Source organism: Lagopus muta, chromosome 17, assembly GCF_023343835.1.
Source record: "Lagopus muta isolate bLagMut1 chromosome 17, bLagMut1 primary, whole genome shotgun sequence".
NCBI lineage: Eukaryota > Metazoa > Chordata > Aves > Galliformes > Phasianidae > Lagopus > Lagopus muta.
This window is the reverse complement of record NC_064449.1, coordinates 2843470-2870985: the sequence shown is the minus strand read 5'-3', so window position 1 is coordinate 2870985 and position 27516 is coordinate 2843470. Positions and strand designations below refer to the sequence as shown.

At 45.9% G+C, this 27516-nt stretch overlaps 2 protein-coding genes across 6 annotated transcripts; both read right to left on the bottom strand.

Annotated features, from left to right (window-relative positions):
- Positions 1-4513: 4513 nt before the first annotated feature.
- On the bottom strand, positions 4514-11406 carry LOC125701532 (DNA-directed RNA polymerase II subunit RPB1-like). Its single transcript, XM_048963676.1, has 2 exons — positions 8872-11406; positions 4514-4573 (listed from the first exon to the last, which is right to left on the bottom strand). Exon 1 carries the CDS (start codon positions 10783-10785, stop codon positions 9826-9828), a length of 960 nt encoding a protein of 319 aa, XP_048819633.1. The 5' UTR covers positions 10786-11406; the 3' UTR covers positions 4514-4573; positions 8872-9825.
- Positions 11407-12384: 978 nt separating this feature from the next.
- LOC125701531 (DNA-directed RNA polymerase II subunit RPB1-like) lies at positions 12385-24468 on the bottom strand. Of its 5 annotated transcripts, XM_048963674.1 has the most exons (3): positions 24397-24468; positions 22578-22885; positions 12408-16476 (listed from the first exon to the last, which is right to left on the bottom strand). In XM_048963674.1, exon 3 carries the CDS (start codon positions 15489-15491, stop codon positions 14430-14432), a length of 1062 nt encoding a protein of 353 aa, XP_048819631.1. In that variant the 5' UTR covers positions 15492-16476; positions 22578-22885; positions 24397-24468; the 3' UTR covers positions 12408-14429. The 5 variants fall into 5 exon arrangements, with proteins under 5 accessions (XP_048819629.1, XP_048819632.1, XP_048819631.1 ...); XM_048963672.1 differs by lacking the exon at positions 24397-24468 and having other exon boundaries at positions 12385-16476; positions 22578-23152; XM_048963675.1 differs by lacking the exons at positions 22578-22885; positions 24397-24468 and adding an exon at positions 20717-20770 and having other exon boundaries at positions 12385-16476.
- Between the last annotated feature and the right edge of the window lie 3048 nt (positions 24469-27516).

Below are 27516 nucleotides of genomic sequence, written 5' to 3'. Positions count from 1 at the left end.
AAGGGTCCTTCAAGGTCATGGAACCTGAGAATTCTAAATGGGTTGGGTTGGAAGGGTCCTTAAAGGTCGTAGAACTAGAGAATTCTAAATGGATTGGCTTGGTGTCTCACTTCAGTTTATAGGAAGGAGAGGATGTTCTTTTTTTATCTATATACCCAGCGTGAGATTAAGAAGCAACGATTCAAATGTTGGTCCGACCAGTTTATTACAAATCTTAAGCAGGGAAATGGGGAAGAGGAGGGCGGACACTTTTATGAATTAGGGTACTGGGGAAAGGAAGGAGGGCGATAGAAAAGATAGGAAAGAAGTGGCAAGGCGTCTTTATAGGAAGCAAGAGGGACATAGTCACCAGCATGGATCCAGCGAGGTTCGTAGTTCAGTCTTTGATCTTCAGTAGTGGTGGGTCGTCTGGCATTGTTGTTCTATTGACGACGAAGGACGACGACAACGACCATGGTGATGATGGCCCTTTTTCAATGCTTCAAAGTGGTTGAGTCAGCTCTCCTTTGAGTGACAGCTCAAAGCCAAGGCGGTTGAGTCAGTTCTCCTTGCGGTGGCAGCTTCTGGCTCTGGGATCTCAGCAGGAACCTCCTTCGTTCTTATCTTTCTGGCCTTGCCAGCAGATAAGAGGAAGCAGGGAGGCTCCAACTTGCATCTTGCCTTCGCAAGATACAATGGTATCATCCTCCAGCCTGCCATACAAAGCTGGAGCGGTTTGGCCACAGGCCAGATGTTCCGCCAGTGAACACTGCTGAGCACTGTCTTCCGCTCTTCTCCAGAGCAAGCAGCTCTGGGGGGGGAAGGGGCTTTCAAATGATCCCAAAGCGATTGTCACACAGTTAGCACTCATCACTTGCCTCCTTGACAAGTCACTCAGAGTCTTATCACAAGAAATACCTCAGGAAGCAAGCTTTGAGCCAAAAAAGACTAAGAAGGATTCTCACAGTTGGAAGGGTGCTTAAAGGTGATGGAACCAGAGAATTCTAAACAGGTTGGGTTGGAAGGGTCCTTCAAGGTCATGGAACCAGAGAATTCTAAATGGGTTGGGTTGGAAGGGTCCTGAAAGGTCATGGAACCAGAGAATTCTAAATAGGTTGGGTTGGAAGGGTCCTGAAAGGTCATGGAACCAGAGAATTCTAAATAGGTTGGGTTGGAAGGGTCCTTAAAGATGGTAGAACCAGAGAATTCTAAATGGGTTGTGTTGGAAGGGTCCTTAAAGGTCGTAGAACCAGAGAATTCTAAATGTGTTGTGTTGGAAGGGTCCTTCAAGGTCGTAGAACCAGAGAATTCTAAATGGGTTGGATTGGAAAGGTCCTTCAAGGTCGTGGAACCAGAGAATTCTAAATGGGTTGGGTTGGAACGGACATTAAAGGTCATGGAACCAGAGAATTCTAAATGGGTTGGGTTGGAAGGGTCCTTGAAGGTCATGGAACCAGAGAATTCTAAATGGGTTGGGTTGGAAGGGTCCTTAAAGGTCGTAGAACCAGAGAATTCTAAATGCGTTTGGTTGGAAGGGTCCTTGAAGGTCATGGAACCAGAGAATTCTAAATGGGTTGGGTTGGAAGGGTCCTTGAAGGTCATGGAACCAGAGAATTCTAAATGGGTTGGGTTGGAAGGGACATTAAAGGTCATGGAACCAGAGAATTCTAAATGGGTTGGGTTGGAAGGGTCCTTCAAGGTCGTAGAACCAGAGAATTCTAAATGGGTTGGGTTGGAAGGGTCCTTGAAGGTCATGGAACCAGAGAATTCTAAATGGATTTGGTTGGAAGTGTCCTTAAAGGTCATGGAACCAGAGAATTCTAAATGGATTGGATTGGAAAGGTCCTTCAAGGACGTAGAACCAGAGAATTCTAAATGGGTTGGGTTGGAAGGGTCCTTAAAGGTCGTAGAACCAGAGAATTCTAAATGGGTTGTGTTGGAAGGGTCGTTCAAGGTCATGGAACCAGAGAATTCTAAATGGGTTGGGTTGGAAGGGTCCTTAAAGGTCGTAGAACTAGAGAATTCTAAATGGATTGGCTTGGTGTCTCACTTCAGTTTATAGGAAGGAGAGGATGTTCTTTTTTTATCTATATACCCAGCGTGAGATTAAGAAGCAACGATTCAAATGTTGGTCCAACCAGTTTATTACAAATCTTAATCAGGGAAATGGGGAAGAGGAGGGCGGACACTTTTATGAATTAGGGTTCTGGGGAAAGGAAGGAGGGCGATAGAAAAGATAGGAAAGAAGTGGCAAGGCGTCTTTATAGGAAGCAAGAGGGACATAGTCACCAGCATGGATCCAGCGAGGTTCGTAGTTCAGTCTTTGATCTTCAGTAGTGGTGGGTCGTCTGGCATTGTTGTTCTATTGACGACGAAGGACGACGACAAAGACCATGGTGATGATGGCCCTTTTTCAATGCTTCAAAGTGGTTGAGTCAGCTATCCTTGGAGTGACAGCTCAAATCCAAAGTGGTCGAGTCAGCTCTCCTTTGAGTGACAGCTCAAAGCCAAGGCGGTTGAGTCAGTTCTCCTTGCGGTGGCAGCTTCTGGCTCTGGGATCTCAGCAGGAACCTCCTTCGTTCTTATCTTTCTGGCCTTGCCAGCAGATAAGAGGAAGCAGGGAGGCACCAACTTGCATCTTGCCTTCGCAAGATACAATGGTATCATCCTCCAGCCTGCCATACCAAGCTGGAGCGGTTTGGCCACAGGCCAGATGTTCCGCCAGTGAACACTGCTGAGCACTGTCTTCCGCTCTTCTCCAGAGCAAGCAGCTCTGGGGGGGTGAAGGGGTTTCAAATGTTCCCAAAGCGATTGTCACACAGTTAGCACTCATCACTTGCCTCCTTGACAAGTCACTCAGAGTCTTATCACAAGAAATACCTCAGGAAGCAAGCTTTGAGCCAAAAAAGACTAAGAAGGATTCTCACAGTTGGAAGGGTACTTAAAGGTGATGGAACCAGAGAATTCTAAACGGGTTGGGTTGGAAGGGTCCTTCAAGGTCATGGAACCAGAGAATTCTAAATGGGTTGGGTTGGAAGGGTCCTGAAAGGTCATGGAACCAGAGAATTCTAAATAGGTTGGGTTGGAAGGGTCCTGAAAGGTCATGGAACCAGAGAATTCTAAATAGGTTGGGTTGGAAGGGTCCTTAAAGGTCGTAGAACCAGAGAATTCTAAATGGGTTGGGTTGGAAGGGTCCTTAAAGGTCGTAGAACCCGAGAATTCTAAATGGGTTGGGTTGGAAGGGTCCTGAAAGGTCATGGAACCAGAGAATTCTAAATAGGTTGGGTTGGAAGGGTCCTTAAAGTTCATGGAACCAGAGAATTCTAGAATGGGTTGGGTTGGAAGGGTCCTTCAAGGTCGTAGAACCAGAGAATTCTAAATGGGTTGGGTTGGAAGGGTCCTTGAAGGTCATGGAACCAGAGAATTCTAAATGGAATTGGTTGGAAGTGTCCTTAAAGGTCATGGAACCAGAGAATTCTAAATGGGTTGGATTGGAAAGGTCCTTCAAGGTCGTAGAACCAGAGAATTCTAAATGGGTTGGGTTGGAAGGGTCCTTAAAGGTCGTAGAACCAGAGAATTCTAAGTGGGTTGGGTTGGAAGGGACATTAAAGGTCATGGAACCAGAGAATTCTAGAATGGGTTGGATTGGAAAGGTCCTTCAAGGTCGTAGAACCAGAGAATTCTAAATGGGTTGGGTTGGAAGGGTCCTTAAAGGTCGTAGAACCAGAGAATTCTAAATGGGTTGGGTTGGAAGGGACATTAAAGGTCATGGAACCAATGAATTCTAAATGGGTTGGGTTGGAAGGGTCCTGAAAGGTCATGGAACCAGAGAATTCTAAATAGGTTGGGTTGGAAGGGTCCTGAAAGGTCATGGAACCAGAGAATTCTAAATAGGTTGGGTTGGAAGGGTCCTTAAAGATGGTAGAACCAGAGAATTCTAAATGGGTTGTGTTGGAAGGGTCCTTAAAGGTCGTAGAACCAGAGAATTCTAAATGGGTTGGGTTGGAAGGGTCCTTCAAGGTCGTAGAACCAGAGAATTCTAAATGGGTTGGATTGGAAAGGTCCTTCAAGGTCGTGGAACCAGAGAATTCTAAATGGGTTTGTTTGGAAGGGTCCTTAAAGGTCGTAGAACCAGAGAATTCTAAATGGGTTGGGTTGGAAGGGTCCTTGAAGGTCGTAGAACCAGAGAATTCTAAATGGGTTGGGTTGGAAGGGTCCTTGAAGGTCATGGAACCAGAGAATTCTAAATGGATTTGGTTGGAAGTGTCCTTAAAGGTCATGGAACCAGAGAATTCTAAATGGGTTGGAATGGAAAGGTCCTTCAAGGTCGTAGAACCAGAGAATTCTAAATGGGTTGGGTTGGAAGGGTCCTTAAAGGTCGTAGAACCAGAGAATTCTAAATGGGTTGGGTTGGAAGGGACATTAAAGGTCATGGAACCAGAGAATTCTAGAATGGGTTGGAATGGTAGGGTCCTTAAAGGTCATGGAACCAGAGAATTCTAGAATGGATTCGGTTGGAAGGGACATTAAAGTTCATGGAACCAGAGAATTCTAGAATGGGTTGGGTTGGAAGGGTCCTTCAAGGTCATGGAACCTGAGAATTCTAAATGGGTTGGGTTGGAAGGGTCCTTAAAGGTCGTAGAACTAGAGAATTCTAAATGGATTGGGTTGGTGTCTCACTTCAGTTTATAGGAAGGAGAGGATGTTCTTTTTTTATCTATATACCCAGCGTGAGATTAAGAAGCAACGATTCAAATGTTGGTCCGACCAGTTTATTACAAATCTTAAGCAGGGAAATGGGGAAGAGGAGGGCGGACACTTTTATGAATTAGGGTACTGGGGAAAGGAAGGAGGGCGATAGAAAAGATAGGAAAGAAGTGGCAAGGCGTCTTTATAGGAAGCAAGAGGGACATAGTCACCAGCATGGATCCAGCGAGGTTCGTAGTTCAGTCTTTGATCTTCAGTAGTGGTGGGTCGTCTGGCATTGTTGTTCTATTGACGACGAAGGACGACGACAACGACCATGGTGATGATGGCCCTTTTTCAATGCTTCAAAGTGGTTGAGTCAGCTCTCCTTTGAGTGACAGCTCAAAGCCAAGGCGGTTGAGTCAGTTCTCCTTGCGGTGGCAGCTTCTGGCTCTGGGATCTCAGCAGGAACCTCCTTCGTTCTTATCTTTCTGGCCTTGCCAGCAGATAAGAGGAAGCAGGGAGGCTCCAACTTGCATCTTGCCTTCGCAAGATACAATGGTATCATCCTCCAGCCTGCCATACAAAGCTGGAGCGGTTTGGCCACAGGCCAGATGTTCCGCCAGTGAACACTGCTGAGCACTGTCTTCCGCTCTTCTCCAGAGCAAGCAGCTCTGGGGGGGGAAGGGGCTTTCAAATGATCCCAAAGCGATTGTCACACAGTTAGCACTCATCACTTGCCTCCTTGACAAGTCACTCAGAGTCTTATCACAAGAAATACCTCAGGAAGCAAGCTTTGAGCCAAAAAAGACTAAGAAGGATTCTCACAGTTGGAAGGGTGCTTAAAGGTGATGGAACCAGAGAATTCTAAACAGGTTGGGTTGGAAGGGTCCTTCAAGGTCATGGAACCAGAGAATTCTAAATGGGTTGGGTTGGAAGGGTCCTGAAAGGTCATGGAACCAGAGAATTCTAAATAGGTTGGGTTGGAAGGGTCCTGAAAGGTCATGGAACCAGAGAATTCTAAATAGGTTGGGTTGGAAGGGTCCTTAAAGATGGTAGAACCAGAGAATTCTAAATGGGTTGTGTTGGAAGGGTCCTTAAAGGTCGTAGAACCAGAGAATTCTAAATGTGTTGTGTTGGAAGGGTCCTTCAAGGTCGTAGAACCAGAGAATTCTAAATGGGTTGGATTGGAAAGGTCCTTCAAGGTCGTGGAACCAGAGAATTCTAAATGGGTTGGGTTGGAACGGACATTAAAGGTCATGGAACCAGAGAATTCTAAATGGGTTGGGTTGGAAGGGTCCTTGAAGGTCATGGAACCAGAGAATTCTAAATAGGTTGGGTTGGAAGGGTCCTTAAAGGTCGTAGAACCAGAGAATTCTAAATGCGTTTGGTTGGAAGGGTCCTTGAAGGTCATGGAACCAGAGAATTCTAAATGGATTGGATTGGAAAGGTCCTTCAAGGTCGTAGAACCAGAGAATTTTAAATGGGTTGTGTTGGAAGGGTCGTTCAAGGTCATGGAACCAGAGAATTCTAAATGGGTTGGGTTGGAAGGGTCCTTAAAGGTCGTAGAACTAGAGAATTCTAAATGGATTGGGTTGGTGTCTCACTTCAGTTTATAGGAAGGAGAGGATGTTCTTTTTTTATCTATATACCCAGCGTGAGATTAAGAAGCAACGATTCAAATGTTGGTCCGACCAGTTTATTACAAATCTTAATCAGGGAAATGGGGAAGAGGAGGGCGGACACTTTTATGAATTAGGGTTCTGGGGAAAGGAAGGAGGGCGATAGAAAAGATAGGAAAGAAGTGGCAAGGCGTCTTTATAGGAAGCAAGAGGGACATAGTCACCAGCATGGATCCAGCGAGGTTCGTAGTTCAGTCTTTGATCTTCATTAGTGGTGGGTCGTCTGGCATTGTTGTTCTATTGACGACGAAGGACGACGACAAAGACCATGGTGATGATGGCCCTTTTTCAATGCTTCAAAGTGGTTAAGTCAGCTATCCTTGGAGTGACAGCTCAAATCCAAAGTGGTCGAGTCAGCTCTCCTTTGAGTGACAGCTCAAAGCCAAGGCGGTTGAGTCAGTTCTCCTTGCGGTGGCAGCTTCTGGCTCTGGGATCCCAGCAGGAACCTGCTTTGTTCTTATCTTTCTGGCCTTGCCAGCAGATAAGAGGAAGCAGGGAGGCTCCAACTTGCATCTTGCCTTCGCAAGATACAATGGTATCATCCTCCAGCCTGCCATACCAAGCTGGAGCGGTTTGGCCACAGGCCAGATGTTCCGCCAGTGAACACTGCTGAGCACTGTCTTCCGCTCTTCTCCAGAGCAAGCAGCTCTGGGGGGGGAAGGGGCTTTCAAATGATCCCAAAGCGATTGTCACACAGTTAGCACTCATCACTTGCCTCCTTGACAAGTCTCACAGAGTCTTATCATAAGAAATACCTCAGGAAGCAAGCTTTGAGCCAAAAAAGACTAAGAAGCATTCTCACAGTTGGAAGGGTGCTTAAAGGTGATGGAACCAGAGAATTCTAAACGGGTTGGGTTGGAAGGGTCCTTCAAGGTCATGGAACCAGAGAATTCTAAATGGGTTGGGTTGGAAGGGTCCTGAAAGGTCATGGAACCAGAGAATTCTAAATAGGTTGGGTTGGAAGGGTCCTGAAAGGTCATGGAACCAGAGAATTCTAAATAGGTTGGGTTGGAAGGGTCCTTAAAGATGGTAGAACCAGAGAATTCTAAATGGGTTGTGTTGGAAGGGTCCTTAAAGGTCGTAGAACCAGAGAATTCTAAATGGGTTGGGTTGGAAGGGTCCTTCAAGGTCGTAGAACCAGAGAATTCTAAATGGGTTGGGTTGGAAGGGTCCTGAAAGGTCATGGAACCAGAGAATTCTAAATAGGTTGGGTTGGAAGGGTCCTTAAAGGTCGTAGAACCAGAGAATTCTAAATGGGTTAGGTTGGAAGGGTCCTTAAAGGTCGTAGAACCCGAGAATTCTAAATGGGTTGGGTTGGAAGGGTCCTGAAAGGTCATGGAACCAGAGAATTCTAAATAGGTTGGGTTGGAAGGGTCCTTAAAGGTCGTAGAACCAGAGAATTCTAAATGGGTTGGGTTGGAAGGGTCCTTGAAGGTCGTAGAACCAGAGAATTCTAAATGGGTTGGGTTGGAAGGGTCCTTGAAGGTCATGGAACCAGAGAATTCTAAATGGATTTGGTTGGAAGTGTCCTTAAAGGTCATGGAACCAGAGAATTCTAAATGGGTTGGATTGGAAAGGTCCTTGAAGGTCGTGGAACCAGAGAATTCTAAATGGGTTGGGTTGGAAGGGTCCTTAAAGGTCGTAGAACCAGAGAATACTAAGTGGGTTGGGTTGGAAGGGACATTAAAGGTCATGGAACCAGAGAATTCTAGAATGGGTTGGAATGGAAGGGTCCTTCAAGGTCGTGGAACCAGAGAATTCTAAATGGGTTGGGTTGGAAGGGTCCTGAAAGGTCATGGAACCAGAGAATTCTAAATAGGTTGGGTTGGAAGGGTCCTTAAAGATGGTAGAACCAGAGAATTCTAAATGGGTTGTGTTGGAAGGGTCCTTAAAGGTCGTAGAACCAGAGAATTCTAAATGGGTTGTGTTGGAAGGGTCCTTCAAGGTCGTAGAACCAGAGAATTCTAAATGGGTTGGATTGGAAAGGTCCTTCAAGGTCGTGGAACCAGAGAATTCTAAATGGGTTTGTTTGGAAGGGTCCTTAAAGGTCGTAGAACCAGAGAATTCTAAATGGGTTGGGTTGGAAGGGTCCTTGAAGGTCGTAGAACCAGAGAATTCTAAATGGGTTGGGTTGGAAGGGTCCTTGAAGGTCATGGAACCAGAGAATTCTAAATGGATTGGGTTTGAAGTGTCCTTCAAGGTCATGGAACCAGAGAATTCTAAATGGGTTGGAATGGAAAGGTCCTTCAAGGTAGTAGAACCAGAGAATTCTAAATGGGTTGGGTTGGGTTGGAAGGGTCCTTAAAGGTCGTAGAACCAGAGAATTCTAAATGGGTTGGGTTGGAAGGGACATTAAAGGTCATGGAACCAGAGAATTCTAGAATGGGTTGGAATGGTAGGATCCTTAAAGGTCATGGAACCAGAGAATTCTAGAATGGATTCGGTTGGAAGGGACATTAAAGTTTATGGAACCAGAGAATTCTAGAATGGGTTGGGTTGGAAGGGTCCTTCAAGGTGATGGAACCTGAGAATTCTAAATGGGTTGGGTTGGAAGGGTCCTTCAAGGTCATGGAACCAGAGAATTCTAAATGGGTTGGGTTGGAAGGGTCCTTCAAGGTCGTAGAACTAGAGAATTCTAAATGGATTGGGTTGGTGTCTCGCTTCAGTTTATAGGAGGGTGAGGATGTTCTTTTTTTATCTATATACCCAGCGTGAGATTAAGAAGCAACGATTCAAATGTTGGTCCGACCAGTTTATTACAAATCTTAATCAGGGAAATGGGGAAGAGGAGGGCGGACACTTTTATGAATTAGGGTTCTGGGGAAAGGAAGGAGGGCGATAGAAAAGATAGGAAAGAAGTGGCAAGGCGTCTTTATAGGAAGCAAGAGGGACATAGTCACCAGCATGGATCCAGCGAGGTTCGTAGTTCAGTCTTTGATCTTCAGTAGTGGTGGGTCGTCTGGCATTGTTGTTCTATTGACGACGAAGGACGACGACAACGACCATGGTGATGATGGCCCTTTTTCAATGCTTCAAAGTGGTTGAGTCAGCTCTCCTTTGAGTGACAGCTCAAAGCCAAGGCGGTTGAGTCAGTTCTCCTTGCGGTGGCAGCTTCTGGCTCTGGGATCTCAGCAGGAACCTGCTTTGTTCTTATCTTTCTGGCCTTGCCAGCAGATAAGAGGAAGCAGGGAGGCTCCAACTTGCATCTTGCCTTCGCAAGATACAATGGTATCATCCTCCAGCCTGCCATACCAAGCTGGAGCGGTTTGGCCACAGGCCAGATGTTCCGCCAGTGAACACTGCTGAGCACTGTCTTCCGCTCTTCTCCAGAGCAAGCAGCTCTGGGGGGGGAAGGGGCTTTCAAATGATCCCAAAGCGATTGTCACACAGTTAGCACTCATCACTTGCCTCCTTGACAAGTCTCACAGAGTCTTATCATAAGAAATACCTCAGGAAGCAAGCTTTGAGCCAAAAAAGACTAAGAAGCATTCTCACAGTTGGAAGGGTGCTTAAAGGTGATGGAACCAGAGAATTTTAAACGGGTTGGGTTGGAAGTTTCCTTCAAGGTCATGGAACCAGAGAATTCTAAATGGGTTGGGTTGGAAGGGTCCTGAAAGGTCATGGAACCAGAGAATTCTAAATAGGTTGGGTTGGAAGGGTCCTGAAAGGTCATGGAACCAGAGAATTCTAAATAGGTTGGGTTGGAAGGGTCCTTAAAGTTGGTAGAACCAGAGAATTCTAAATGGGTTGTGTTGGAAGGGTCCTTAAAGGTCGTAGAACCAGAGAATTCTAAATGGGTTGGGTTGAAAGGGTCCTTCAAGGTCGTAGAACCAGAGAATTCTAAATGGGTTGGGTTGGAAGGGTCCTGAAAGGTCATGGAACCAGAGAATTCTAAATAGGTTGGGTTGGAAGGGTCCTTAAAGGTCGTAGAACCAGAGAATTCTAAATGGGTTGGGTTGGAAGGGTCCTTGAAGGTCGTAGAACCAGAGAATTCTAAGTGGGTTGGATTGGAAAGGTCCTTCAAGGTCGTGGAACCAGAGAATTCTAAATGGATTTTATTGGAAGTGTCCTTAAAGGTCATGGAACCAGAGAATTCTAAATGGGTTGGGTTGGAAGGGTCCTTCAAGGTCGTGGAACCAGAGAATTCTAAATGGGTTGGGTTGGAACGGACATTAAAGGTCATGGAACCAGAGAATTCTAAATGGGTTGGGTTGGAAGGGTCCTTGAAGGTCATGGAACCAGAGAATTCTAAATGGGTTGGGTTGGAAGGGTCCTTAAAGGTCGTAGAACCAGAGAATTCTAAATGCGTTTGGTTGGAAGGGTCCTTGAAGGTCATGGAACCAGAGAATTCTAAATGGATTGGATTGGAAAGGTCCTTCAAGGTCGTAGAACCAGAGAATTTTAAATGGGTTGTGTTGGAAGGGTCGTTCAAGGTCATGGAACCAGAGAATTCTAAATGGGTTGGGTTGGAAGGGTCCTTAAAGGTCGTAGAACTAGAGAATTCTAAATGGATTGGGTTGGTGTCTCACTTCAGTTTATAGGAAGGAGAGGATGTTCTTTTTTTATCTATATACCCAGCGTGAGATTAAGAAGCAACGATTCAAATGTTGGTCCGACCAGTTTATTACAAATCTTAATCAGGGAAATGGGGAAGAGGAGGGCGGACACTTTTATGAATTAGGGTTCTGGGGAAAGGAAGGAGGGCGATAGAAAAGATAGGAAAGAAGTGGCAAGGCGTCTTTATAGGAAGCAAGAGGGACATAGTCACCAGCATGGATCCAGCGAGGTTCGTAGTTCAGTCTTTGATCTTCATTAGTGGTGGGTCGTCTGGCATTGTTGTTCTATTGACGACGAAGGACGACGACAAAGACCATGGTGATGATGGCCCTTTTTCAATGCTTCAAAGTGGTTAAGTCAGCTATCCTTGGAGTGACAGCTCAAATCCAAAGTGGTCGAGTCAGCTCTCCTTTGAGTGACAGCTCAAAGCCAAGGCGGTTGAGTCAGTTCTCCTTGCGGTGGCAGCTTCTGGCTCTGGGATCCCAGCAGGAACCTGCTTTGTTCTTATCTTTCTGGCCTTGCCAGCAGATAAGAGGAAGCAGGGAGGCTCCAACTTGCATCTTGCCTTCGCAAGATACAATGGTATCATCCTCCAGCCTGCCATACCAAGCTGGAGCGGTTTGGCCACAGGCCAGATGTTCCGCCAGTGAACACTGCTGAGCACTGTCTTCCGCTCTTCTCCAGAGCAAGCAGCTCTGGGGGGGGAAGGGGCTTTCAAATGATCCCAAAGCGATTGTCACACAGTTAGCACTCATCACTTGCCTCCTTGACAAGTCTCACAGAGTCTTATCATAAGAAATACCTCAGGAAGCAAGCTTTGAGCCAAAAAAGACTAAGAAGCATTCTCACAGTTGGAAGGGTGCTTAAAGGTGATGGAACCAGAGAATTCTAAACGGGTTGGGTTGGAAGGGTCCTTCAAGGTCATGGAACCAGAGAATTCTAAATGGGTTGGGTTGGAAGGGTCCTGAAAGGTCATGGAACCAGAGAATTCTAAATAGGTTGGGTTGGAAGGGTCCTGAAAGGTCATGGAACCAGAGAATTCTAAATAGGTTGGGTTGGAAGGGTCCTTAAAGATGGTAGAACCAGAGAATTCTAAATGGGTTGTGTTGGAAGGGTCCTTAAAGGTCGTAGAACCAGAGAATTCTAAATGGGTTGGGTTGGAAGGGTCCTTCAAGGTCGTAGAACCAGAGAATTCTAAATGGGTTGGGTTGGAAGGGTCCTGAAAGGTCATGGAACCAGAGAATTCTAAATAGGTTGGGTTGGAAGGGTCCTTAAAGGTCGTAGAACCAGAGAATTCTAAATGGGTTAGGTTGGAAGGGTCCTTAAAGGTCGTAGAACCCGAGAATTCTAAATGGGTTGGGTTGGAAGGGTCCTGAAAGGTCATGGAACCAGAGAATTCTAAATAGGTTGGGTTGGAAGGGTCCTTAAAGGTCGTAGAACCAGAGAATTCTAAATGGGTTGGGTTGGAAGGGTCCTTGAAGGTCGTAGAACCAGAGAATTCTAAATGGGTTGGGTTGGAAGGGTCCTTGAAGGTCATGGAACCAGAGAATTCTAAATGGATTTGGTTGGAAGTGTCCTTAAAGGTCATGGAACCAGAGAATTCTAAATGGGTTGGATTGGAAAGGTCCTTGAAGGTCGTGGAACCAGAGAATTCTAAATGGGTTGGGTTGGAAGGGTCCTTAAAGGTCGTAGAACCAGAGAATACTAAGTGGGTTGGGTTGGAAGGGACATTAAAGGTCATGGAACCAGAGAATTCTAGAATGGGTTGGAATGGAAGGGTCCTTCAAGGTCGTGGAACCAGAGAATTCTAAATGGGTTGGGTTGGAAGGGTCCTGAAAGGTCATGGAACCAGAGAATTCTAAATAGGTTGGGTTGGAAGGGTCCTTAAAGATGGTAGAACCAGAGAATTCTAAATGGGTTGTGTTGGAAGGGTCCTTAAAGGTCGTAGAACCAGAGAATTCTAAATGGGTTGTGTTGGAAGGGTCCTTCAAGGTCGTAGAACCAGAGAATTCTAAATGGGTTGGATTGGAAAGGTCCTTCAAGGTCGTGGAACCAGAGAATTCTAAATGGGTTTGTTTGGAAGGGTCCTTAAAGGTCGTAGAACCAGAGAATTCTAAATGGGTTGGGTTGGAAGGGTCCTTGAAGGTCGTAGAACCAGAGAATTCTAAATGGGTTGGGTTGGAAGGGTCCTTGAAGGTCATGGAACCAGAGAATTCTAAATGGATTGGGTTTGAAGTGTCCTTCAAGGTCATGGAACCAGAGAATTCTAAATGGGTTGGAATGGAAAGGTCCTTCAAGGTAGTAGAACCAGAGAATTCTAAATGGGTTGGGTTGGGTTGGAAGGGTCCTTAAAGGTCGTAGAACCAGAGAATTCTAAATGGGTTGGGTTGGAAGGGACATTAAAGGTCATGGAACCAGAGAATTCTAGAATGGGTTGGAATGGTAGGATCCTTAAAGGTCATGGAACCAGAGAATTCTAGAATGGATTCGGTTGGAAGGGACATTAAAGTTTATGGAACCAGAGAATTCTAGAATGGGTTGGGTTGGAAGGGTCCTTCAAGGTGATGGAACCTGAGAATTCTAAATGGGTTGGGTTGGAAGGGTCCTTCAAGGTCATGGAACCAGAGAATTCTAAATGGGTTGGGTTGGAAGGGTCCTTCAAGGTCGTAGAACTAGAGAATTCTAAATGGATTGGGTTGGTGTCTCGCTTCAGTTTATAGGAGGGTGAGGATGTTCTTTTTTTATCTATATACCCAGCGTGAGATTAAGAAGCAACGATTCAAATGTTGGTCCGACCAGTTTATTACAAATCTTAATCAGGGAAATGGGGAAGAGGAGGGCGGACACTTTTATGAATTAGGGTTCTGGGGAAAGGAAGGAGGGCGATAGAAAAGATAGGAAAGAAGTGGCAAGGCGTCTTTATAGGAAGCAAGAGGGACATAGTCACCAGCATGGATCCAGCGAGGTTCGTAGTTCAGTCTTTGATCTTCAGTAGTGGTGGGTCGTCTGGCATTGTTGTTCTATTGACGACGAAGGACGACGACAACGACCATGGTGATGATGGCCCTTTTTCAATGCTTCAAAGTGGTTGAGTCAGCTCTCCTTTGAGTGACAGCTCAAAGCCAAGGCGGTTGAGTCAGTTCTCCTTGCGGTGGCAGCTTCTGGCTCTGGGATCTCAGCAGGAACCTGCTTTGTTCTTATCTTTCTGGCCTTGCCAGCAGATAAGAGGAAGCAGGGAGGCTCCAACTTGCATCTTGCCTTCGCAAGATACAATGGTATCATCCTCCAGCCTGCCATACCAAGCTGGAGCGGTTTGGCCACAGGCCAGATGTTCCGCCAGTGAACACTGCTGAGCACTGTCTTCCGCTCTTCTCCAGAGCAAGCAGCTCTGGGGGGGGAAGGGGCTTTCAAATGATCCCAAAGCGATTGTCACACAGTTAGCACTCATCACTTGCCTCCTTGACAAGTCTCACAGAGTCTTATCATAAGAAATACCTCAGGAAGCAAGCTTTGAGCCAAAAAAGACTAAGAAGCATTCTCACAGTTGGAAGGGTGCTTAAAGGTGATGGAACCAGAGAATTTTAAACGGGTTGGGTTGGAAGTTTCCTTCAAGGTCATGGAACCAGAGAATTCTAAATGGGTTGGGTTGGAAGGGTCCTGAAAGGTCATGGAACCAGAGAATTCTAAATAGGTTGGGTTGGAAGGGTCCTGAAAGGTCATGGAACCAGAGAATTCTAAATAGGTTGGGTTGGAAGGGTCCTTAAAGTTGGTAGAACCAGAGAATTCTAAATGGGTTGTGTTGGAAGGGTCCTTAAAGGTCGTAGAACCAGAGAATTCTAAATGGGTTGGGTTGAAAGGGTCCTTCAAGGTCGTAGAACCAGAGAATTCTAAATGGGTTGGGTTGGAAGGGTCCTGAAAGGTCATGGAACCAGAGAATTCTAAATAGGTTGGGTTGGAAGGGTCCTTAAAGGTCGTAGAACCAGAGAATTCTAAATGGGTTGGGTTGGAAGGGTCCTTGAAGGTCGTAGAACCAGAGAATTCTAAGTGGGTTGGATTGGAAAGGTCCTTCAAGGTCGTGGAACCAGAGAATTCTAAATGGATTTTATTGGAAGTGTCCTTAAAGGTCATGGAACCAGAGAATTCTAAATGGGTTGGGTTGGAAGGGTCCTTCAAGGTCGTGGAACCAGAGAATTCTAAATGGGTTGGGTTGGAAGGGTCTTTGAAGGTCATGGAACCAGAGAATTCTAAATAGGTTGGGTTGGAAGGGTCCTGAAAGGTCATGGAACCAGAGAATTCTAAATGGGTTGGAATGGAAAGGTCCTTAAAGATGGTAGAACCAGAGAATTCTAAATGGGTTGTGTTGGAAGGGTCCTTAAAGGTCGTAGAACCAGAGAATTCTAAATGGGTTGTGTTGGAAGGGTCCTTCAAGGTCGTAGAACCAGAGAATTCTAAATGGGTTGGATTGGAAAGGTCCTTCAAGGTCGTGGAACCAGAGAATTCTAAATGGGTTGGGTTGGAAGGGTCCTTGAAGGTCATGGAACCAGAGAATTCTAAATGGATTGGGTTGGAAGTGTCCTTCAAGGTCATGGAACCAGAGAATTCTAAATGGGTTGGAATGGAAAGGTCCTTCAAGGTCGTAGAACCAGAGAATTCTAAATGGGTTGGGTTGGGTTGGAAGGGTCCTTAAAGGTCGTAGAACCAGAGAATTCTAAATGGGTTGGGTTGGAAGGGACATTAAAGGTCATGGAACCAGAGAATTCTAGAATGGGTTGGAATGGTAGGGTCCTTAAAGGTCATGGAACCAGAGAATTCTAGAATGGATTCGGTTGGAAGGGACATTAAAGTTCATGGAACCAGAGAATTCTAGAATGGGTTGGGTTGGAAGGGTCCTTCAAGGTCATGGAACCTGAGAATTCTAAATGGGTTGGGTTGGAAGGGTCCTTCAAGGTCATGGAACCAGAGAATTCTAAATGGGTTGGGTTGGAAGGGTCCTTCAAGGTCATGGAACCAGAGAATTCTAAATGGGTTGGGTTGGAAGGGTCCTTCAAGGTCGTAGAACTAGAGAATTCTAAATGGATTGGGTTGGTGTCTCGCTTCAGTTTATAGGAGGGAGAGGATGTTCTTTTTTTATCTATATACCCAGCGTGAGATTAAGAAGCAACGATTCAAATGTTGGTCCGACCAGTTTATTACAAATCTTAATCAGGGAAATGGGGAAGAGGAGGGCGGACACTTTTATGAATTAGGGTTCTGGGGAAAGGAAGGAGGGCGATAGATAAGATAGGAAAGAAGTGGCAAGGCGTCTTTATAGGAAGCAAGAGGGACATAGTCACCAGCATGGATCCAGCGAGGTTCGTAGTTCAGTCTTTGATCTTCAGTAGTGGTGGGTCGTCTGGCATTGTTGTTCTATTGACGACGAAGGACGACGACAACGACCATGGTGATGATGGCCCTTTTTCAATGCTTCAAAGTGGTTGAGTCAGCTCTCCTTTGAGTGACAGCTCAAAGCCAAGGCGGTTGAGTCAGTTCTCCTTGCGGTGGCAGCTTCTGGCTCTGGGATCTCAGCAGGAACCTGCTTTGTTCTTATCTTTCTGGCCTTGCCAGCAGATAAGAGGAAGCAGGGAGGCTCCAACTTGCATCTTGCCTTCGCAAGATACAATGGTATCATCCTCCAGCCTGCCATACCAAGCTGGAGCGGTTTGGCCACAGGCCAGATGTTCCGCCAGTGAACACTGCTGAGCACTGTCTTCCGCTCTTCTCCAGAGCAAGCAGCTCTGGGGGGGTGAAGGGGTTTCAAATGTTCCCAAAGCGATTGTCACACAGTTAGCACTCATCACTTGCCTCCTTGACAAGTCACTCAGAGTCTTATCATAAGAAATACCTCAGGAAGCAAGCTTTGAGCCAAAAAAGACTAAGAAGCATTCTCACAGTTGGAAGGGTGCTTAAAGGTGATGGAACCAGAGAATTCTAAACGGGTTGGGTTGGAAGTTTCCTTCAAGGTCATGGAACCAGAGAATTCTAAATGGGTTGGGTTGGAAGGGTCCTGAAAGGTCATGGAACCAGAGAATTCTAAATAGGTTGGGTTGGAAGGGTCCTGAAAGGTCATGGAACCAGAGAATTCTAAATAGGTTGGGTTGGAAGGGTCCTTAAAGTTGGTAGAACCAGAGAATTCTAAATGGGTTGTGTTGGAAGGGTCCTTAAAGGTCGTAGAACCAGAGAATTCTAAATGGGTTGGGTTGAAAGGGTCCTTCAAGGTCGTAGAACCAGAGAATTCTAAATGGGTTGGGTTGGAAGGGTCCTGAAAGGTCATGGAACCAGAGAATTCTAAATAGGTTGGGTTGGAAGGGTCCTTAAAGGTCGTAGAACCAGAGAATTCTAAGTGGGTTGGATTGGAAAGGTCCTTCAAGGTCGTGGAACCAGAGAATTCTAAATGGATTTTATTGGAAGTGTCCTTAAAGGTCATGGAACCAGAGAATTCTAAATGGGTTGGGTTGGAAGGGTCCTTCAAGGTCGTGGAACCAGAGAATTCTAAATGGGTTGGGTTGGAAGGGTCTTTGAAGGTCATGGAACCAGAGAATTCTAAATAGGTTGGGTTGGAAGGGTCCTGAAAGGTCATGGAACCAGAGAATTCTAAATGGGTTGGAATGGAAAGGTCCTTAAAGATGGTAGAACCAGAGAATTCTAAATGGGTTGTGTTGGAAGGGTCCTTAAAGGTCGTAGAACCAGAGAATTCTAAATGGGTTGTGTTGGAAGGGTCCTTCAAGGTCGTAGAACCAGAGAATTCTAAATGGGTTGGATTGGAAAGGTCCTTCAAGGTCGTGGAACCAGAGAATTCTAAATGGGTTGGGTTGGAAGGGTCCTTGAAGGTCATGGAACCAGAGAATTCTAAATGGATTGGGTTGGAAGTGTCCTTCAAGGTCATGGAACCAGAGAATTCTAAATGGGTTGGAATGGAAAGGTCCTTCAAGGTCGTAGAACCAGAGAATTCTAAATGGGTTGGGTTGGGTTGGAAGGGTCCTTAAAGGTCGTAGAACCAGAGAATTCTAAATGGGTTGGGTTGGAAGGGACATTAAAGGTCATGGAACCAGAGAATTCTAGAATGGGTTGGAATGGTAGGGTCCTTAAAGGTCATGGAACCAGAGAATTCTAGAATGGATTCGGTTGGAAGGGACATTAAAGTTCATGGAACCAGAGAATTCTAGAATGGGTTGGGTTGGAAGGGTCCTTCAAGGTCATGGAACCTGAGAATTCTAAATGGGTTGGGTTGGAAGGGTCCTTCAAGGTCATGGAACCAGAGAATTCTAAATGGGTTGGGTTGGAAGGGTCCTTAAAGGTCGTAGAACTAGAGAATTCTAAATGGATTGGGTTGGTGTCTCGCTTCAGTTTATAGGAGGGAGAGGATGTTCTTTTTTTATCTATATACCCAGCGTGAGATTAAGAAGCAACGATTCAAATGTTGGTCCGACCAGTTTATTACAAATCTTAATCAGGGAAATGGGGAAGAGGAGGGCGGACACTTTTATGAATTTGGGTACTGGGGAAAGGAAGGAGGGCGATAGATAAGATAGGAAAGAAGTGGCAAGGCGTCTTTATAGGAAGCAAGAGGGACATAGTCACCAGCATGGATCCAGCGAGGTTCGTAGTTCAGTCTTTGATCTTCAGTAGTGGTGGGTCGTCTGGCATTGTTGTTCTATTGACGACGAAGGACGACGACAACAACCATGGTGATGATGGCCCTTTTTCAATGCTTCAAAGTGGTTGAGTCAGCTATCTTTGGAGTGACAGCTCAAATCCAAAGTGGTCGAGTCAGCTCTCCTTTGAGTGACAGCTCAAAGCCAAGGCGGTTGAGTCAGTTCTCCTTGCGGTGGCAGCTTCTGGCTCTGGGATCCCAGCAGGAACCTGCTTTGTTCTTATCTTTCTGGCCTTGCCAGCAGATAAGAGGAAGCAGGGAGGCACCAACTTGCATCTTGCCTTCGCAAGATACAATGGTATCATCCTCCAGCCTGCCATACCAAGCTGGAGCGGTTTGGCCACAGGCCAGATGTTCCGCCAGTGAACACTGCTGAGCACTGTCTTCCGCTCTTCTCCAGAGCAAGCAGCTCTGGGGGGGAAGGGGCTTTCAAATGTTCCCAAAGCGATTGTCACACAGTTAGCCCTCATCACTTGCCTCCTTGACAAGTCACTCAGAGTCTTATCACAAGAAATACCTCAGGAAGCAAGCTTTGAGCCAAAAAAGACTAAGAAGGATTCTCACAGTTGGAAGGGTGCCTAAAGGTGATGGAACCAGAGAATTCTAAACGGGTTGGGTTGGAAGGGTCCTTCAAGGTCATGGAACCAGAGAATTCTAAATGGGTTGGGTTGGAAGGGTCCTGAAAGGTCATGGAACCAGAGAATTTTTAATGGGTTGGGTTGGAAGGGTCCTGAAAGGTCATGGAACCAGAGAATTCTAAATGGGTTAGGTTGGAAGGGTCCTTAAAGATCGTAGAACCAGAGAATTCTAAATGGGTTGTGTTGGAAGGCTCCTTGAAGGTCGTAGAACCAGAGAATTCTAAATGGGTTGGGTTGGAAGGGTGCTTAAAGGTCATGGAACCAGAGAATTCTAAATGGGTTGGGTTGGAAGGGACATTAAAGGTCATGGAACCAGAGAATTCTAAATGGGTTGGGTTGGAAGGGTCCTTGAAGGTCATGGAACCAGAGAATTCTAAATGGATTTGGTTGGAAGTGTCCTTAAAGGTCATGGAACCAGAGAATTCTAAATGGGTTGGATTGGAAACGTGCTTCAAGGTCGTAGAACCAGAGAATTCTAAATGGGTTGGGTTGGAAGGGTCCTTGAAGGTCATGGATCCAGAGACTTCTAGAATGGGTTGGAATGGAAGAGTCCTGCAAGGTCGTGGAACCAGAGAATTCTAAATGGGTTGGGTTGGAAGGGACTTTAAAGGTCATGGAACCAGAGAATTCTAGAATGGATTCGGTTGGACGGGGCATTAAAGTTCATGGAACCAGAGAATTCTAGAATGGGTTGGGTTGGAAGGGTCCTTAAAGGTCGTAGAACCAGAGAATTCTAAATGGGTTGGGTTGGAAGGGTCCTTCAAGGTCATGGAACCAGAGAATTCTAAATGGGTTGGATTGGAAGGGACATTAAAGGTCATGGAACCAGAGAATTCTAATTGGGTTGGGTTGGAAGGGTCCTTCAAGGTCATGGAACCAGAGAATTCTAAATGGGTTGGGTTGGAAGGGTCCTTAAAGGTCGTAGAACTAGAGAATTCTAAATGGATTGGGTTGGTGTCTCGCTTCAGTTTATAGGATGGAGAGGATGTTCTTTTTTTATCTATATACCCAGCGTGAGATTAAGAAGCAACGATTCAAATGTTGGTCCAACCAGTTTATTACAAATCTTAATCAGGGAAATGGGGAAGAGGAGGGCGGACACTTTTATGAATTTGGGTACTGGGGAAAGGAAGGAGGGCGATAGAAAAGATAGGAAAGAAGTGGCAAGGCGTCTTTATAGGAAGCAAGAGGGACATAGTCACCAGCATGGATCCAGCGAGGTTCGTAGTTCAGTCTTTGATCTTCATTAGTGGTGGGTCGTCTGGCATTGTTGTTCTATTGACGACGAAGGACGACGACAATGACCATGGTGATGATGGCCCTTTTTCAATGCTTCAAAGTGGTTGAGTCAGCTATCTTTGGAGTGACAGCTCAAATCCAAAGTGGTCGAGTCAGCTCTCCTTTGAGTGACAGCTCAAAGCCAAGGCGGTTGAGTCAGTTCTCCTTGCGGTGGCAGCTTCTGGCTCTGGGATCCCAGCAGGAACCTCCTTTGTTCTTATCTTTCTGGCCTTGCCAGCAGATAAGAGGAAGCAGGGAGGCTCCAACATGCATCTTGCCTTCGCAAGATACAATGGTATCATCCTCCAGCCTGCCATACCAAGCTGGAGCGGTTTGGCCACAGGCCAGATGTTCCGCCAGTGAACACTGCTGAGCACTGTCTTCCGCTCTTCTCCAGAGCAAGCAGCTCTGGGGGGGAAGGGGCTTTCAAATGTTCCCAAAGCGATTGTCACACAGTTAGCACTCATCACTTGCCTCCTTGACAAGTCACTCAGAGTCTTATCATAAGAAATACCTCAGGAAGCAAGCTTTGAGCCAAAAAAGACTAAGAAGCATTCTCACAGTTGGAAGGGTGCTTAAAGGTGATGGAACCAGAGAATTCTAAACGGGTTGGGTTGGAAGGGTCCTTCAAGGTCATGGAACCAGAGAATTCTAAATGGGTTGGGTTGGAAGGGTCCAGAAAGGTCATGGAACCAGAGAATTCTAAATAGGTTGGGTTGGAAGGGTCCTGAAAGGTCATGGAACCAGAGAATTCTAAATAGGTTGGGTTGGAAGGGTCCTTAAAGATGGTAGAACCAGAGAATTCTGAATGGGTTGTGTTGGAAGGGTCCTTAAAGGTCGTAGAACCAGAGAATTCTAAATGGGTTGGGTTGGAAGGGTCCTTCAAGGTCGTAGAACCCGAGAATTCTAAATGGGTTGGATTGGAAAGGTCCTTCAAGGTCGTGGAACCAGAGAATTCTAAATGGGTTGGGTTGGAAGGGTCCTTAAAGGTCGTAGAAGCAGAGAATTCTAAATGGGTTGGGTTGGAAGGGTCCTTGAAGGTCGTAGAACCAGAGAATTCTAAATGGGTTGGGTTGGAAGGGTCCTTGAAGGTCATGGAACCAGAGAATTCTAAATGGATTTGGTTGGAAGTGTCCTTAAAGGTCATGGAACCAGAGAATTCTAAATGGGTTGGATTGGAAAGGTCCTTCAAGGTCGTAGAACCAGAGAATTCCAAATGGGTTGGGTTGGAAGGGTCCTTGAAGGTCATGGAACCAGAGAATTCTAGAATGGGTTGGAATGGAAGAGTCCTGCAAGGTCGTGGAACCAGAGAATTCTAAATGGGTTGGGTTGGAAGGGACTTTAAAGGTCATGGAACCAGGGAATTCTAAATGGGTTGGGTTGGAAGGGACTTTAAAGTTCATGGAACCAGAGAATTCTAGAATGGGTTGGGTAGGAAGGGTCCTTCAAGGTCATGGAACCTGAGAATTCTAAATGGGTTGGGTTGGAAGGGTCCTTCAAGGTCGTAGAACTAGAGAATTCTAAATGGATTTGGTTGGTGTCTCGCTTCAGTTTATAGGAGGGAGAGGATGTTCTTTTTTTATCTATATACCCAGCGTGAGATTAAGAAGCAACGATTCAAATGTTGGTCCGACCAGTTTATTACAAATCTTAATCAGGGAAATGGGGAAGAGGAGGGCGGACACTTTTATGAACTAGGGTACTGGGGAAAGGAAGGAGGGCGATAGATAAGATAGGAAAGAAGTGGCAAGGCGTCTTCATAGGAAGCAAGAGGGACATAGTCACCAGCATGGATCCAGCGAGGTTCGTAGTTCAGTCTTTGATCTTCATTAGTGGTGGGTCGTCTGGCATTGTTGTTCTATTGACGACGAAGGACCACGACAACAACCATGGTGATGATGGCCCTTTTTCAATGCTTCAAAGTGGTTGAGTCAGCTATCTTTGGAGTGACAGCTCAAATCCAAAGTGGTCGAGTCAGCTCTCCTTTGAGTGACAGCTCAAAGCCAAGGCGGTTGAGTCAGTTCTCCTTGCGGTGGCAGCTTCTGGCTCTGGGATCCCAGCAGGAACCTGCTTTGTTCTTATCTTTCTGGCCTTGCCAGCAGATAAGAGGAAGCAGGGAGGCACCAACTTGCATCTTGCCTTCGCAAGATACAATGGTATCATCCTCCAGCCTGCCATACCAAGCTGGAGCGGTTTGGCCACAGGCCAGATGTTCCGCCAGTGAACACTGCTGAGCACTGTCTTCCGCTCTTCTCCAGAGCAAGCAGCTCTGGGGGGGAAGGGGCTTTCAAATGTTCCCAAAGCGATTGTCACACAGTTAGCACTCATCACTTGCCTCCTTGACAAGTCACTCAGAGTCTTATCATAAGAAATACCTCAGGAAGCAAGCTTTGAGCCAAAAAAGACTAAGAAGCATTCTCACAGTTGGAAGGGTGCTTAAAGGTGATGGAACCAGAGAATTCTAAACGGGTTGGGTTGGAAGGGTCCTTCAAGGTCATGGAACCAGAGAATTCTAAATGGGTTGGGTTGGAAGGGTCCTGAAAGGTCATGGAACCAGAGAATTCTAAATAGGTTGGGTTGGAAGGGTCCTGAAAGGTCATGGAACCAGAGAATTCTAAATAGGTTGGGTTGGAAGGGTCCTTAAAAATGGTAGAACCAGAGAATTCTAAATGGGTTGTGTTGGAAGGGTCCTTAAAGGTCGTAGAACCAGAGAATTCTAAATGGGTTGGGTTGGAAGGGTCCTTCAAGGTCGTAGAACCAGAGAATTCTAAATGGGTTGGGTTGGAAGGGTCCTTAAAGGTCGTAAAACCAGAGAATTCTAAATGGGTTGGGTTGGAAGGGTCCTTGAAGGTCGTAGAACCAGAGAATTCTAAATGGGTTGGGTTGGAAGGGTCCTTGAAGGTCATGGAACCAGAGAATTCTAAATGGATTTGGTTGGAAGGGTCCTTAAAGGTCGTAGAACCAGAGAATTCTAAATGTGTTGTGTTGGAAGGGTCCTTGAAGGTCATGGAACCAGAGAATTCTAAATGGGTTGGGTTGGAAGGGTCCTTAAAGGTCGTAGAACTAGAGAATTCTAAACGGATTGGATTAGTGTCTCGCTTCAGTTTATAGGAAGGAGAGGATGTTCTTTTTTTATCTATATACCCAGCGTGAGATTAAGAAGCAACGATTCAAATGTTGGTCTGACCAGTTTATTACAAATCTTAATCAGGGAAATGGGGAAGAGGAGGGCGGACACTTTTATGAATTAGGGTTCTGGGGAAAGGAAGGAGGGCGATAGAAAAGATAGGAAAGAAGTGGCAAGGCGTCTTTATAGGAAGCAAGAGGGACATAGTCACCAGCATGGATCCAGCGAGGTTCGTAGTTCAGTCTTTGATCTTCAGTAGTGGTGGGTCGTCTGGCATTGTTGTTCTATTGACGACGAAGGACGACGTCAACGACCATGGTGATGATGGCCCTTTTTCAATGCTTCAAAGTGGTTGAGTCAGCTCTCCTTTGAGTGACAGCTCAAAGCCAAGGCGGTTGAGTCAGTTCTCCTTGCGGTGGCAGCTTCTGGCTCTGGGATCTCAGCAGGAACCTGCTTTGTTCTTATCTTTCTGGCCTTGCCGGCAGATAAGAGGAAGCAGGGAGGCACCAACTTGCATCTTGCCTTCGCAAGATACAATGGTATCATCCTCCAGCCTGCCATACCAAGCTGGAGCGGTTTGGCCACAGGCCAGATGTTCCGCCAGTGAACACTGCTGAGCACTGTCTTCCGCTCTTCTCCAGAGCAAGCAGCTCTGGGGGGGGAAGGGGCTTTCAAATGTTCCCAAAGCGATTGTCACACAGTTAGCACTCATCACTTGCCTCCTTGATAAGTCACTCAGAGTCTTATCACAAGAAATACCTCAGGAAGCAAGCTTTGAGCCAAAAAAGACTAAGAAGGATTCTCACAGTTGGAAGGGTGCTTAAAGGTGATGGAACCAGAGAATTCTAAACGGGTTGGGTTGGAAGGGTCCTTCAAGGTCATGGAACCAGAGAATTCTAAATGGGTTGGGTTGGAAGGGTCCTTAAAGATCGTAGAACCAGAGAATTCTAAATGGGTTGTGTTGGAAGGGTCCTTAAAGGTCGTAGAACCAGAGAATTCTAAATGGGTTGGATTGGAAGGGTCCTTCAAGGTCATGGAACCAGAGAATTCTGGAATGGGTTGGGATGGAAGGGTCCTTAAAGTTCGTAGAACCAGAGAATTCCAGAATGGATTTTTTTGGAAGGGTCCTTGAAGGTGATGGAACCAGAGAATTCTAAATGGGCTGTGTTGGAAGGGACATTAAATGTCATGGAACCAGAGAATTCTAAATGGATTGGGTTGGAAGGGTCCTTAAAGGTCATGGAACCAGAGAATTCTGAATGGGTTGGGTTTGAAGGGTCCTTAAAGGTCATGGAACCAGAGAATTCTAAATGGGTTGGGTTGGAAGGGTTCTTAAAGGTCGTAGAACCAGAGTATTCTAAATGGGTTGGGTTGGAAGGGTTCTTAAAGGTCGTAGAACCAGAGAATTCTAAATGGGTTGGAGTGGAAGGGTCCTTCAAGGTCATGGAACCAGAGAATTCTAAATAGGTATTGTTTGAAGGGACCTTAAAGGTGATGGAACCAGAGAATTCTAAATGGGTTGGGTTGGAAGGGTCCTTTAAGGTGATGGATCCAGAGAATTCTAAATGGGTTGGGTTGGAAGGGTCCTTAAAGGTCATGGAAGCATGACCATGGAAGCATGAGAGTGTTGAGAGGAGTCAGCTGGATGGAGCAGCTTGAGGCTATTTTATGGGGTTAAAAGCCTCTATGTAGTCTGTGGCAAGCTTCAGGCAGAAAATTCACATTGCTGAGGCACTGAGAAATTTAGAGTAATTATTTGTCACATACACATACATGGGGTTATTAAAACAGGCTGGGGGAAAATATTTAGCTAGATGTGAATGCCAGTTCATGAAATTAAAGTAAAACAATTCATCTTTAACCCTGGTCATATATGGACTCATGCATAAGAATGCCTGTTCTGAAAGTATTTGTTTGCACTCCAAATGTATTAAATTATTTGTAGTAAATGACTGCCTGTGTGGGCACTATGAGAATTATTTTTTTAGTGGTAGTCATTAGGACTTCTTTAAATGGCCTAACAAGTATACTGAACCTCAGTTCTCTGAACTGTCCATTAGCATGGCAAAGGACAATGATGGGTTATTTCTCTTTCAGCATGGAAAAAGTTGTTCCACAGTTGCAGAGTGACAGTGAGGAAGGTTAGAGTCAGTATCATACAGATCCTCCCTTTCTGACTGGCTTTCATCCAAGGGCCATTCTGGTTCTCGCCCAGAAAAGAGGACCAGCAAGAGGATTCTGATAGTGCTGTATCCATAACAGGAGAGGTGGAAGGTGATGAAGCTGGGAAATGGCAATGTAGTGGGAGGAGTGCTGTGCTGATGTGCCCAGCTGCAGGCGGCTGTGCCTGGAGCAATCCCTGCTGCGGTGTGTATGAGCAGTGGGGCAGGAGGGGGCGATGGGGGAGCTGGGATCAGCGCTGGCAGCTGGTGCCTTGGTTTCCCTGCCTCACAGCCTGCGAGGCAAAACGTGACCTGGTCTGGAGGGACACCTGGTGGAGATGCAGGAAAAGGCAAGGCCCTGCCCTGCCTCTGAAGTACTGCTTAGGTCCTTTTCTGCAAATACAAGACATTCTTCATACTTCTGCTACAGAAGAGATGGATCCATAGACCCGAAACATGAAGGTGTGTCAGGACTCGACTGAGTAGCACGCGTGCCAAAAATGTGGGCATGTTGGTTTTGAAGCAGAGCTGCCCTGGGAGCAGAGCCCAGCCGTGTTGCTGAAGCGTTGTAAGGCAGTGCTACCTGTAGCTCGTGGTCCTACAGCATTGCTGTCCTGTGTGTTGCCCTTTGCAGACAAAGGCACCTCACCAGTGCCTGTGTGCATGGTTGCAAAACTTAGTCTTTCAGCTGCCTGTTCCTCTGGGCCTGCAGGGATACTCAGTTTGTGTTTGATGCACGAGTTGCTGTGCTTCAACTGTTGTAGAATAATTCAGCATACACTCCTGCTCTACAGCAAATACAAGGTAGCTTTGCTGTCCTTATTTGCCTGAGTAGCTGCTAGGACAACAAAGAGACATTCCGGACTGTGGTACATGCAGCCTGGCTGAGGAATCCTTACATGTATTCCGTTTATATTGAGGGTCTGTTTTTGCAAAAGCAAGGATCTGAAGTGCTGCCAGGGAGAGGCTGCTCTGGCATACCTTGTGTACAACTTGCTTATCTTGCTTACCTTGTTCTGTATCAGAGTTTGAAAGAAACTTCACTGTGTCCTCATTGTTTTCCCTTTTTAATTGCTCATGGCTGCAAGAATAAGTATTTCAGGTATAACAGGCCAGAAATCCCAGGGATTACAAACTGAAGTTATTCCTCTGTACATTTGCATACAACTGTTGCCAGCTGTTTTAGGTTAACTCCATTTGCATATCTTCTTTCTTGGCATTTTATGGGCAGTTAATTTGTAATTAACCCACTTACTGCTGGATTGAAAAATTCACAGTGCCAAAGGTGTTGCAAAGATCTTGTGTTTTTTGTATTGCAGTATAAAATGCATGAATTGTCTGAGACTTGCAGGAAGGTAAGGGACCTGAGGGCATTTGAACAGTGAAAACAGCACTCCTGGCATCTCTCACTCCTGCTTATTATTGTGAATCTCTTTGATTTCTTTTTCAAACCTCAGCTTTTCAGCCATGGCCCATCTCCTCGTCATGCATCCCATATCACACTTCTTGGGTGCAGTCAGGTTTCCATTCCAAGTCAAGTCAGATATGTGATCTCTGTCTAGCTTTCTGTAAGACCAGACTTTAGATATTTTCAGGGATGCTTTTAATGGCTGTTTGAGAACAAGCTGGTGGCCTTCGCTGTGTCTGTGGGATTTGAAAGTTGCTCTGCTGTAACCAGAAGTGTACTTTTTCTTCTTTTTTTTACTTTAAGGGACAT